Genomic DNA, 14,729 nt, shown 5'->3' with positions numbered 1-14,729 from the left:
TTGTTAGTTAGTTTAGTTAATTTATTTTATGGTGCATGCACCTCATACTCACCATGTATGGGCGGTAGTGGAATGGGTTACAGAGGCACATAATTATGGGCTCAGGGACTGAATCCCAAAATTGATTTAACTGAGCAAGTTACAGTCTTGATGAACTAGTTACAAAATTTAATGTACTGTATATCGTTACATCAACAATTAGGTACGAGACTGACCACAATTAGTTTCTAAATTAAGCAACTTACGTATTTACCAGAGGGCCACTAAAACACTAGTGGCCTCGACGAGGATACGAAGCCGGCGGCTTGTCAATGGCCCTGCCATTTGTCCTAATGACTTTTTCAAGCAGGACTTTAAAGTTTATCAGAGTTCTGGGATTTACGGCTTCAGTGGGTACGCTGTTCCATGGGTTTATAGCCATGTGGGTGAAAGAGCTTCTGTTTTCAGTCCTACATTGTGGCTTGCTGAGCTTGAAACCGTTGCTCCTTGTTTGTTACACCTGACCTTTTGAAGTTGTCTGGATCAACATCCTCCAAATGGTTCAGTATTTTGAGCGTTTCGATGAGATCAAATTTTTGTTTCCCGGTGTTGAACTTTCTCCAATGAAGCTGTCTTTCTGAAGAGGAGGTCTCCATGCCTGGATACAATAATTCAGGTTGGGGGCGCAGCAGAGATTTTTACAATTGAACTACTGTACTAACTTTTTTCTTAAAGTCAAAGGTATACTTAAGTATTCCTTTTTTTTTTTACTGCAGCTCGCACTAGAGCCGCTTTCAGTGAATGATGGATGCTGACTCCAAGGTTCTTTTCTTCATCAATCTGCTGCAAGGTAATGTTGTTAATTTGGTAGTTGTGGATTGTTATGACCCCACATGCAAGGTCTTGCATTTGTCGATATTAAAAAGCATTTGCTAGTCTTCTGACTATTTATGGAGTTCATGTAGATCTCTCTTTAAGGCCTGTGGTGGTTAGTCTCAACTAACTACACTAAAACCACTAAACCAAAGGCTTAGTGGTTTACAAGAATTTAAAAACTCTTGCATATATAAATAAAATAAAAACAACTGAAATGTTTAACCTGCACAACACCCTCATTAGAGTTGATTTGTTTTTGTATTGAGGCAGGTATTTTCTCCCCTGATTCCATGTATGACTAACCATACTGTGAGATGGGTACATTAGATGAACTTGTAGCTAACTTTTTTGACCTACACTGTCTAATCTTTCGTATAGAATAGGGTAGCAGCACATTGCTGTGTATACCCAAGCTTGAACAATCATCCAGTGGGTAAAAGTGGTAAGGTTACAATCGCCCACATTTACTACCTACAGTTAGTGAATTTGGAATAATTGGCTAAAATTTCAGGTAGTAGATCATTTTGAATGAGATATTTGCACAATTCTTGAACATATCTTATTGAGTTATTTCTAAATTCACGGAGTTGGGGAGGGAGGAGGGAGAGCGAATAATTTGTTTTAACCAATTTACATTTGGTTAGGTTTACATCGGCAAGTTAATTTTTTAAACGCCTTAATTGCTTACTTGTGCGTGGTAGAAGTAAGCAATTACCGTAAGCAATTGGTGTAAAATATTTCAGCGTGATTAGGGACCTTATAAAGACTAAAACTCCAACATTCCCACACTAACCATGTAACATTATCACATGTACTCTACAAATTGTACAGTCACACACCAACCATGTAACATTATCACATGTACTCTACTGTTTATTGATACATAATTTATTTATTTGATTTGCTGAAACATCATATAGGCTAGTTGGCGCTTGTGAGGTTCCAGTAATAAAACACATTTTATCATCACACACTCAAATAACATTATATTTTGCTTTTAAAGTAAATTAGAAAAATATTGCAATTTTAGCTCGGGGAATAAATAGATGGTTTAAATGTTTTAAGGGATTAATGGCACCTCTCAGAAGACTGTAATGGTCCGAGGGGACGTTGGCCACAGCTGACGAAGAACGCCCAGACCCGACGATGCAGGCCACGATATTGAGCCGAATTTCGAGTGTTGCGAAGGTAAACTGCATTTCCCACCGTGAATATATACTGTAGGAAGGCCAGGCGAGTTGACAGTAGCTCCAGGTGGGCGAGTCTAGCCCCGTGGGAGCGGTGAGGAGGGTAGTGATGGGCTGGCCAGTGTGTTATGGCTCTGGCACCGGTAGCCGCATCCCAAGCCAATTAATTATCCGTAGATATTATGGTCGAATATGTCTAATATTCTCTAATTTCAATTAAAATTTGTGGGTTTAATATGACGGTGGATGGGGAATTGACCAGGGTAATTGGTAGTAACATTACCACCACCTTGAAGCCCAGTGACATACTAGTTAACAAGGCTAACCAGTATAATACATAGCCAAACTAGTCCATACTAACATTAAACTAGTAAAGATACAGTATATATAAAAAGGTGATGGCACACAAATGTTCATATACAAATAAATACTAGTGATTGGTGCTGCCAGATGTAGTTAGTTAATTTAGTGTCATTTCCTGGCACAATGGTGCTAATATTTAACACATTCGAGCATTGATGAGCTAGTTAAACATGTGTCGAGAGTTGTTCGAGTTAAATTATTCTATCATGCACATTACCCCATGTGCAGGCGATGAGTCACAATAACGTGGCTGAAATATGTTGACCAGACCACACACTAGAAAGTGAAGGAACGACGACGTTTTGGTCCGTTCTGGACAGTCGACTTGAGAATGGTCCAGGACGGACCGAAACGTCGTCGTCCCTTCACTTTGTAGTGTGGTCTGGTCAACACATTACCCATCCTGTGGCTGTGGCAGAAGGGTCAGGATCTTACTAAGGCTCCAGGAACTGGATATCAATGTTTTTTTAAGCCAAGTACTGTAATTCACATTAAGAAAATGTGACTAAATTAATCTGTAAGGCCTATTGGCCCATATGAGGCGGCTACTATTTATATCCCGCCAGATTAGTTCATATAATTCTAACCTATGTTTGGTTTTGAAGTACAGTATTTGAAAGGTTGACACACTGTACTGTAAAGAGCTTTCCTCGTATCCAGCTGAGCATGGTATATGAAGCACCGGGGCCTGATGCCCGAGTGTACAACACTCGGGGTTTGTAGTCCTAAGGGTCCGGGTTCAATCCCCGGTGGAGGCAGAACAAATGGGCAGAAATTCTTTCACTTTGATGCACTTTTTACCTAGCAGTAAATAAATACCTGGGAGTTAGACAGCTGCTACAGGCTGCTTCGTGGGGGTGGGGGTGTGAAAATAAGGGTTAAGGACTTCCCTGAAACGCTGTGTGTTTGCTAGTGGCTGTACAAGAATGTAAAGACTCGCGTATATGTAAATAAATACAAAAATAAAATAAACAAAACTAGACAGTTTGACTTCAAACCCCTAAAAATAATGCTAAAATAAGTATGCTTAATTTGATAATTTTAAAGACAAAAATGTATATTTAATGCAGCTTTTTGTTATTTTTCAAAAAGGAGTTTGACTCAATTTTTTGCTTTAATTTTATGCCACACATTACAATAATTGATGACATGGATTAGTACAGAATATTTTTTTATACTATATATGTATTATTTATAAGTACTGTAATTCAATTAATTCTCCAATCCCTTAAACAGGCGCAGCTGGCCCGTAGCCCAGCAGCCACAAGTGGCCTCGCCTCGGTTAGCCAGCATCGTCATGCATCTCACGAGGCCGACTTGGTGGTAATTGGCTCTGGTCCTGGAGGCTATGTGGCAGCTATCAAGGCTGCACAGCTTGGCATGAAAGTGAGAAACCAAAATTTTATATATTATGCATGTACATGGTGTGATTTCTAACATTTAATGTCGGCTGGCATTCAATACCTTTAGTACTGTAGATGCCGATACCTCAGATGTGTACCATTTGAAGAACATAATTGGCATAATGACTGAAAATTTAGGTACAGAACAGTTTAATTTTTCTAAATTGTCGCTTAATAATCCAACATGTGCTGATGCATTTTCAAAATTTCATCGACAGACAGTTTGTGTGGAAAAGGAAGGTACATATGGAGGGACATGTCTCAATGTTGGCTGCATTCCCTCAAAGGCCCTTCTCAATAATTCTTACTATTACCACATGGCTAAAAGCAAGGACTTTGTGGAACGTGGAATTGAGGTAAGATAATTTATTATTAAATTTGCCATGATCTTTGGTATGATATCAATGCATGTCCAATTATTTGGATGTGGAAGACATTGGTAGTATTTCTGTGATGATGGAAGGATTTCTTGAGACAATTGAGCAAATGGTATAAAGTACCATTTTATTCAGGAAAATGATTTGTACAATTTCAAAGTTTCCATAAAGTTTATTGAACAGTTTAAGTGTCCTGAAGATCATTAGTAATCATTCCAGAAATGCATTTTCTGTAACAAATCAAAATATTATTCTTAAAGTGAAAAGTGTACTATAAATATATAAACTATTAATGTTTGTTTTCTTTGTATTAAGTGATTTCTTATTGATTTAAGGTAGACAATGTAAGGCTGAACTTGGAGAAACTTATGGGTGCAAAAGAGAAAGCTGTGACAGCTCTCACTGGCGGCATTGTTCACCTCTTTAAGAATAACAAAGTCCTCGGCCTTAAGGTTAGTATTTATTATTGTATATAATGTATTGGAATACTGTGTGTCGATATTAGGCAAAATGAGTGACTGAGAAAATTGTAGACCAAGGTTTTGTGTACTTTATGAATGATAAAGGTCCAAGATACACAAATTATGATTTGTTGTTGGCATATGTGGAAACGTACAAAATGTTAATTCTTTTTACAGAATGTCAGTTCCTTAGAAAGCTCTTACACTGAGTATAATATATGGTTACCTGAACTGGTGTGCAAAAATGATTTAATGTCTTATGACATGCATGTTTCTTCTATTAATCATACACTAAAGGTGTTGCAAAATCTATCCAGATTACTTGTTCTGCTACTACTTACACTTTGGCGTTCTGGGCCCCTGAGCGCCCTACTACCCCAGGTGGGTTCGGGCATTCCACGGGATTGCGAGGGAGAGCGCGGTAAATTCTGAAAAGTGTATAGTCTTTTCAACTTTGTCAGCTCAATTCTCATCCTAAGATATTCAATTTGGTATCAATATGTTCGCAATAGAATTCTCTACAGGACTAAATGCATATAAACTCCTAAAGCCTGGCTTACCATCCGCAACTAACAGAGAAAGTTACCCGGGAGCGCACAAGAGTGATAAAATGTTTACACTCTTTTCAGTTTTGTCAACTTAATTCTCGTCCTAGGTCTTTCATTTTGGTATCAACGTGTTCGCAATAGAAGTCCCAACAGGACTATGCATATAATGTCAAAAACAGCAGCGATCTCCACCCGCCGACATGATGAAAACGGGCTGCGGTTACAAGAGAGCGCTGCGCCACCCCAAGGCGCCTCTCATTATGAAAAGTGTACATTTTCAACTTTGTCATCTCGATTCTCGTCCAAGGTTTTTCAATTTGGTATCAATGTGTTCGCAATAGAATTCTCTACAGGACTACATGAATATAAATCCTAAAAGCCCGGCGAGAAAGTGAGTCTTACCCAGGAACTGGCAAGAGCTCTCTCTTCACTTTGGACATCTCAATTCTCGTCCTAGATCTATCATTTTGGTATCATTGTGTTCGCAATAAAATTTTCTACAGGCATATATGCAAATATTAAGTCCAAAAGCCCGGGGTACCACCCGCAGCAAACAGAGAAAGTGACGAAGCATTACCCCTGTGAGCGCTAATAAAGAGCAATAAAATGGGTATTCTGTTTGCAACTTTGTTACTTCAATTCTGGTCCTAGGACTTTCATTTTGGTATCAATGTATCCGCAATGAAATTCCTTAAAAGAGTATATGCATATAATGTCCAAAACCGCAGCAAGACCTTCCCAAAAATGCCGCTACTGTTACCGTACCGATGATTCAATGCCGAGTCATCGCCGGACTTGCCCCTGTTTTATGGACGACTCGGCATTGAGTCGTCGCCGAACGGAAGTGTTACCACCTTCCTTTCTTGTCGGGGTGGCCACATTAAGGGTATTTTTCACACATTTCATTTGCCTTAAAGTGAGACACTCGAAATTTATGCTATAGATTTCTAATGGATGGTTTGGCTATCGTCCAAGTGAAGCAGTTGCCCTTTGAATGCATTAAAAAAGACTTTGAGTGTATATATAGGATGCGAGTAGCATTATTAGCATTACGTTTTTTATGTGCAGTCTCTTTATTGGGATTAAAATGCACATATAAATACCATTTCTTAATGCATACTGTGTTGTGGTTAATGCTATAGAAATTGATCAGTGATTTTTTTTTTTTTCTTTATAATTCTTATCCAGACATACTTATAACTTTGCTAACACTGTACATTATTTATTTAAGTGCAGCACAGTATTGGTTATTGATTTTCATAATACAATCAGCCACATGCTTTACGAATGCCTTTTTTTCCGGAAATACCTGTTATCCGATTTGGGTTGGTTTGGATAAAAAAGTTTGAATAACTAGTGGGACAGGCAATCTGAATAAATATGTGCAATAAATGAGGAACTACTTTGGTCAGTGAGCTTACACAAAGCCACTTGAGCAGGGTCCATACACTAATGGATGGTTCAGAAGCTCTAAACTCTGCCATGACATTAGGTACATTAGAGTGTAGTACATGGTGAAAGGCAGTCTGCCAAGGTTACTTCATCATTAATCTCCACTTGTCAACCCAAAACATCATCCACCACCACCACCTTTTCTATGTAAATAACAATGCTCCATCAACTACAATCTTCAAGTTAACAAGTGGGGTAGAACTTCACATTAGTGAGTACAAACAAAACGCTTGAATTTCTGCAACAAAATTTTTAATTTTTTCCCCTAGCTTTTCAAGATGATGAACCACTGATCCAAACACAACAGGTTATCCATTCAGTCTCGGTCCTGAGGGATTCGGAAAGCATATGGCTGACAGTTTTTGATTTCGCATTTTGAAAGTTTTTTTTTTTTTTTTTTTTTTTTTTTTTTTTTTTTTTTTTTTTTTTTTGTACGGTACTTTGAATTGAATTCACTATAATGCAGTGAAGAGACGATGAATCACACTGGATCCTAAAAGACTATATTCTGAGGGGTTTTCAAATTTAATGTGTTCTGCTCTTTTCCTTTGTACCAGTTTATCACTTGTGTTCAGTAATGCAATGTGTTGAAAACTCAAATTTTCTGCAAACATTACATTTTTGTGAACGTTTAAATCACATCAAGAATGGTTTGAGCTTAAAGGCCCACATAGTGGGCTAGTATTCTGCAGGATAATATATAAATGTTGCTGCTCTCTCACCTTCTCAAGTTTATTCACCACACACAGACTAGTTTATTATGTGGTAAATTTTTTCTCCAGGTTCTAATCTTACAACACCTCTGTTCCTGCAAGTCTGAAGGGATTTAAAATTTTTACTTTATTGATACAGCTTTTGTTATGCAGGGTCATGGCAAGATCACAAGTCCTAATGAAGTGACAGTTCTGAAGGACGATGGTACAAATGATATTGTGAAGGCCAAGAATATCCTTATTGCTACCGGGTCAGAAGTTACTCCATTTCCGGGCATTGAGATTGACGAAGATGTGATCGTGTCGTCAACTGGTGCCCTGAAGCTGAAAAAGGTTCCTGAGAAAATGATTCTGATTGGTGCTGGAGTTATTGGTTTAGAATTGGTAGGTATTGTAGTAATTTTTATATAAATTATATGCTGTAAAATCTTTTACATTATAGGCTCGCTGTTGGCTTTGCATGACGATAAACATTTCCATCCGGTTTGAAATATCAGAGTATGTTGAATATAATGTTAGTAGCTTAGATTTGTCCATAAAACGTTTAAAAAAAAGTAATTGTCTTGGATGTTCTTCAGCTGGAATTAAGATAATTATTATTTTTTTTTTTTTTTTATAAATTGGGGGATTCTGGGTTCAATTCCCAGGCAGAACATAAACAATTGGGCACAGTTCCTTTCACCTAATATTTCTGTTCACCTTGCAGTAAATAGGTACCCGGGAGTTTGGCAACTGTCGAGTTGCATCGTGGGAAGAACCAGGAAGGGGGGGAGGGGAGGACCTCGATATAAGCCTTGAGTGTGTATATACAGGCTTCTTATCCCAGACAAAACAAATAATTGGTGCAATGAAGTGTTGAATTATTGTTTGGGAGATGATACCCAATGTTTAATATTTATAACATTATCCCCATACATGCTTTCTGGAGATATCATCAGCTTAGTGAGTGAACTGGAACTGAACATTTTTAGGGTAGATACACGTTATGAGCTGAGAATGTATGGAGAACATTGAAAGGTTACAAATGTTTTAAGGGAATGTGTAACTATGCTTTATAGCAAAACATGATGTTTGGAATATATTTCGTGGTATCTGTATACACTTATCTGGTGTTCCATATATGATATTCCTCGAGTTATTATTTGTACTGAATTTGATTTTATTTCAGGGGTCAGTATGGTCTCGACTAGGTGCTCAAGTGACTGCCGTGGAATTTCTTGGCACAATTGGTGGTTTGGGAATTGATGGAGAAATGTCAAAGAACTTCCAAAGAATCCTTACAAAGCAAGGCATAAAGTTTAAACTCAGTACTAAAGTTGTTAGTGCCACTAAGACAGGTGAAAAGATCACCGTGTCTGTGGAAGCAGTAAAGGATGGCAAGGTATGTTGGCTATGAGTACTAGAGTAGCATAAAATTAACAGAGGGAGTAGTTTTGCAAGGCATTTTTATTTCTGTACAGTATAGGCAGAACTTTGCAAAATGGACCTTTTTTTTTTCAATTAGTGTATAATGTTAGTCATTTTAATCATGGTAATGCGCAAGAATAGTCATGTACAGTATTTCTCAGAGGATAAGGGTCCTACATTCCAATCAAAATTTTTGTGTATATTACCTCCCATCTTTCTGAATTTCAAGTCATTTAAATATTAAAAAATCCTGTATTTAAAAATCTACATGGAATTTTTATCAAAATTTTTAACAATCACCATCCTTAATAAATTCAACAGACTTATTTCCCACAATTTTTGTTGTGCGGTTCATGCTCCCTGCTTCCTCACACTCGTTTCACTACACTGTTTACTGTGTCCCCATATTTTTAGCCTTCCTCTTATAAAGTTCACTTAAATCTGCTTTTCACTGCTTGAATTCCTTCTCCATTAGTCAGCCATACTTGTCTGGCAGCTGTTTTAATGGTTTGTGAGGCAGTGGGGCAAAATAGATCAATAATTGCAATTTAAGTCGGTGGAACTTTTTTTAATGTACAAAATTACGTAATGTTTGTGTGCTGAGCTGGGGAATTGCTGCCATTACTATGGTGAATTTTAATGTTTAGTTTCTGTGTACTGCACATAGAAACTAGAGGCCAGCTTTACTGTCATTATAAATAACAAATTATTGTCATTGTTACAGAACTATTCATTAGATTTAAAAGTTTTGAGGCACAAGAGTGGTAGTGGAGATATGGTTTGTGTTTGCCAATACTGAAAGGGTTAATTCTAGGGTAAAGTGTAGTTTTGTAGGACAGTGATGCAGGTGCTACGTTACATGATAATGTTTCTGCATACTTTTGTACAAAGTATTCTAAATTGAGGGGCTTTTACTTGGTAACATCAGGATAACTAATTTTTTATTAATTGTCCTTTATATTTGGAAGGAAATAGATGGGCGTTGAGAATTGATTAGTGCAGTACTGTAAGTAGTGCGATTTGAAACTGTTACCTCTACTACTGATGCATGAACTGGCTGACACTATAAGCTATAAAAATAGTTTTGTCAATTTTATTTTTAGAAAGAAGATTTGGAGTGCGATACACTATTAGTGAGTGTTGGCCGTCGCCCTTACACCTACAATCTTGGTCTTGAGGAACTTGGAATAGAGAAGGATGCAAAGGGAAGAATTCCCGTCAATTCTCGATTCCAGACTGTAATTCCAAAGTAAGTAATAATTGTTTGATAAATTTTGCCGTTATTCCTATAAACATAAACATCTTATCTATACCTGTATATAACATTTTCTTTGACAAAATATTTTGGTTTAATTAATTACAAACTCAAGCCAATGTTTGATTTCATTTCCTGGTTTAAATGTTATCCTGATGCCATTTAACGATATTCTGGTTGGTTTTTATTTGCCTTTATTGTGGTTAGGTTGCATTCTTAATTTCTTTGAGAGCATTTATAAATGTTAATCAAATATTCAATTCATTGTTTGTGTATAGAATAATTTTGATCCAGGTTAGTCTAGTTTCTGGACTTGGATATCAACCAGATGAGGAGTACAAACATTAACTGGCTCTTGTTTGTTTTGTATGTAGGTGAAAGCATTTTTATACATTATTTGAAGTCTCTTAAGATATATTTTGTGGGAATTTATCATTTGGGAATCATACAAATAAGTTTCCTCATCATAAGTTACAGCTGCATTCTTTAGACTAGTCATAATAATGGAAGAGAGTCTCTGAGTAGGATTGCAAACGCAATGGATTGTTATCCAACCTGTATCGGGTTGAGAAGTTTTCTGCTAGTCCCTTTGGTAGCTGTTGAGTAACGGTACAGGCAAACTGTAAATAACAAGATGGATACGTTCAAAAAGAAAGTGCTCGATAATAAAGTACACATTAAACCGAAAATCATTATCCCGTCATATGCCATGGTAAAATCCGAGATACATTCCAGATCCAAAATTTTCAACTTCTGAATAAATTTCAAAGCATCATGATTTATAAAAGAAATGACTTCAAATGTGTGTTATATAAATTTATGGATGAATGGAGGAAATGGTGAGGACTGGACTAAGAGTGGATTTGGCTAAAAGTACCACCCTCCCTCCGCTTTTATCAGACGAAATCTAGCTACAGAAACCAATGCAGAGGCGAGTCGGTAGAGCTCTTGTCTTCGACCCCCACCTCTAACCACCTCGTCACTATCCTGCGGAGTGCACATTGGCTACCGTTTCATGATAAATTTTGCCTGCAAGGTTTACCCTCTTTTGTGTGTGTTGCTGAAGGTACTGTATTGAATTTCACAGGGGCTGAACCTTCTCTATGGTCGGCGCTGTACTCTGTGCCCTTCTTTTTCTAAGTAGTAGGGCACTACTACTTGTTTTGTATTGTCCTTATCCTCTTCAGGTTTTATAAGCACCCTCTTCTGTTGCTGGAGCTTTTATTGTCTTGGGTTCAGTTGGGGCTGTGTCGAGCTTTCACCAATCGGGGGCAGTGTCTCCTTGACTGCAGTGCCATGTGTTATGATAAGGAAATATGGATGGCACCTCGGCACATGTCTCAGGGTTCTGGTTTCCATCATCATTTGGGTTGTTCCCTTTGTGTGTGTGGTTGGATTATGAGGATAACCTTGCTTTTTGGCTTCTTGGGTTTTCGGCCTCCTTTCTTGAGAATTGCAAGAGATCTCAGGGCTCTTGGTGATCCAACAGTGGGTCTAACCCTGTGCTATATATACTGTATGTCCATCAACCTTTGCACACATTGCACTTGAGTGCTTGGTTTGCAGGTGGTGATGTATTGCCTCAAGCTCGACCACCTTTTTCCATGAGTAAGCCTTGGCCACATTTTTGCGTTTTGATAATTTTTTTTTTTTTTTTTTTTTTTTTTTTTTTTTTTTTGAAACGATGACCTTATTTGCCAGGGCACAGTTATTTTCAGTTCTGCTGATGGAGGCCCTTTCTCTGAAATAAAGCATAGAATACTGCATAAATAAATGCACTTTTCTGGTGGGCGTTTGGTAGCTTCCCCACCCCTGTTCCCGTCTTTGTGGGTGGAAGAAGTCAGTCTTGCAGCTCCTGTGTGAGGGGGGGCAGGCTGGCTGTTGCCCTAGGTGAACTGGTCTGCCACTTTGAAGTTAGGTTTTGGAAGCCTAATGCATCTTCCTAGGCATGGAAGTGATAACGCTTGTCTCCGCAAGCTATTGAAGACTCTGGATAAAATGGTATTTCATTACAGTACAGTAGTATATAGCCAATGCTTAATTTTTATTGTGATCTTTTTATAGCACTGCTTTTCACTTGTTAATAATTTTTGCTGCTTTCTTTAAATATTTCGGAGTGCTTAGTGGTATTTCATATATAAGTGTAACTTGAGACATTTAGTTAATTTTCTATAGAGTACTATGTATGCTGGCCTGTTTATATCATTCTGGATGTTACTAATTATATAAAGGCAAATGTCTTTGTCACCAGACCATCTAAATTTTGAGTACAGTAATATGGTTAACAAAAATTTTTGCAGCTGATGTGAAAATGCTCTCTTGACTGGCAGGAAAAGGTTTAAAGGTATATTTTATCTTTAATGATTTGTGGGTAATGTATTTATGTACAGTTAGTATAATTCATTTGTATTTTTTTTTTTTTTTTTTTTTTTTTTTTTTGCAGCATTCATGCCATAGGTGACTGCATTCATGGTCCCATGCTTGCACACAAGGCCGAGGACGAGGGTATAGTCTGTGTGGAAGGCATCGCAGGTGGCCCGGTACATATTGATTACAATTGTGTGCCATCTGTTATTTATACTCACCCAGAAGTGGCATGGGTTGGAAAAACTGAGGAAGATCTGAAAGCTGAGGTAATTAACACTTTGTTATTCAACAAATTTATCACCAAAATATTTATAAAGGATTATAATTATATAATTTAACCATACATTATAATTTATTTGTCGCATACAAATTCAGTTTTACATTTCATTAATTTTGATGCCTTCTAATCTAGCATAGAATCTATTAAAATGCAATTTTGTGTAGTATTCAAAGGTGACTGATGGCACAAGCTATATTTAACCCAAGTAACATTAAAGTATGTTCTAAAAAAATATGATTATTTCTTGGTTCTTACAACAGGGTGTGGAATATGCTGTTGGCAAGTTCCCCTTTGCAGCAAATTCACGCGCCAAGTGCAACAATGATACAGATGGCTTGGTGAAGATTTTGGCAGATAAACACACAGACCGCCTGCTTGGTGCACACATCGTCGGACCGGGTGCTGGGGAAATTATTAATGAAGCTGCTCTTGCCATGGAGTATGGCGCCAGCTGTGAAGATGTTGCTAGAGTCTGCCATGCCCACCCTACATGCTCGGAAGCTTTTAGGGAAGCCAATCTAGCGGCTTACTTTGGGAAACCTATTAATTTCTAAAGCATTTAAGTTAAGAATGTTGTATGGACATACCCTTAATGTTTATCAATGTAGCAGTGAGAGTTGTACAATACATTTTCACATTATTGTATCAAATTCAGAGCATGACTACATTTTTCTTCATGCAATGTATTATTTATTTGCCACAAGACCTCTGAAGAAATCACTTTCACTGCTTTGGCTTGTGTATATTTTTTAAAGAAAGAATATACATAACTATGTTACTAGATATTCACACATGGTAAATTTATTGAATGGAGTGATAGTTTTTAGTAATTTGCAATTTATGCTAAATTTCAAAAGTATTTGGGTCTTGACTGTTTTCACGAAGTAAGGTGGGGTCACATTTGTATATAGCTGTTCATATTCGTATAGCTTGTCATATCTTTCAAAAAGATGTGAGTTGTAAATTATCTCGCAAAGAGGTTTTAGTATTTAAGTAAACATATATTATTTAAAAGTACTTTTATTATCCCTTTAAGCACTAATCATTACTTAAGGAACCAAATTACTACAAAAAAAGAAGCCATGGTCAAAGGTAAGATCATAACCACTGTTTTAGCTACTAAATCGGTAGCTTTTCTCATCCCGGTTTGGTGCCTTCTTTTGATAATTACCTTTCTCTTCTACTAATACTAAGTGCATGTATTAGCTTGAATATTATAAAAGTTCACAGATCGTTGTTGAATGTGAAAATTATACTACCATCTTGTAATGAAAGATGAAAAGTGCACAACATTTGATTCTAGAATAAGCAATACTGCATGGAGTATTCACATTGAGAACCTGTGATGCACGTGACTACTGTTAAATGGTCGAAACCTGTAAGCTTCCCAGAGTAGGTGTCGCTGAAACAATTTTAAAAGTACAGTATGATAAGCCACTGTAGTGAGAAGTGACAGAGTAGAATGAGAATTTGATAGACTGATGTTCAAATATCTAGGCATTTCTTACAAAAAGGCAAAAGCTGAGAAAACTGTTGCTTTTCTTTATCTGCTACCAGTAACAAAATCAATGATGAGGCACAGCTGGAATTGTTTGATAACATTTTTATTTGTAATGAAAATTAATATACAAATTATTGTGCAGTATACAAAGTTCATTATTTGTATACTGCACAATACATTACTCATGATTCTCATTTTAATTGCAGTTTCTTGGTGGGTTGTGTCCCCACAAGATGGATACTTTTGCATTGGTGGAGCCCAAGAGCTTTGTACGAGCACGGCAGTTTATTTATTGTCCCTTAGGGTGTCGGTTGGGCCAGAACTAAAGCTGTGCTCAAGTGAGCGCCACCATCCAGGGTACTCACGTTAGCACCAGTAGCAAGCAGGGTATGGCGAGTGATGACTTCATTCCAAAATATTACAAAGCAAGACTTCCGGTGCTGAAAGCTAATATACGTTGAAATCTATATTTATTCCTCAGCCTGCTCGGCGGATGGATGTTTTAGAACTTTGGATAAACTCATCCCGAATTCATGGTCTCCTGTCATCAGATACTGGGC

At 37.4% G+C, this 14,729-nt stretch overlaps 1 protein-coding gene across 1 annotated transcript; it reads left to right on the top strand.

Annotated features, from left to right (window-relative positions):
* The first annotated feature begins 1,893 nt into the window (after window positions 1-1,893).
* Window positions 1,894-13,682, top strand: LOC123755148 (dihydrolipoyl dehydrogenase, mitochondrial). Its single transcript, XM_045737632.2, has 9 exons — window positions 1,894-2,043; window positions 3,642-3,791; window positions 4,027-4,164; window positions 4,521-4,637; window positions 7,513-7,743; window positions 8,528-8,740; window positions 9,870-10,015; window positions 12,465-12,654; window positions 12,929-13,682. The coding sequence occupies exons 1-9, from the start codon at window positions 2,002-2,004 to the stop codon at window positions 13,220-13,222; spliced, it is 1,521 nt and encodes a 506-aa protein (XP_045593588.1). The 5' UTR covers window positions 1,894-2,001; the 3' UTR covers window positions 13,223-13,682.
* Window positions 13,683-14,729: the final 1,047 nt, after the last annotated feature.

Source organism: Procambarus clarkii, chromosome 55, assembly GCF_040958095.1.
Source record: "Procambarus clarkii isolate CNS0578487 chromosome 55, FALCON_Pclarkii_2.0, whole genome shotgun sequence".
Lineage (NCBI taxonomy): Eukaryota > Metazoa > Arthropoda > Malacostraca > Decapoda > Cambaridae > Procambarus > Procambarus clarkii.
This window is presented reverse-complemented; position numbering and strand designations above follow the sequence as displayed.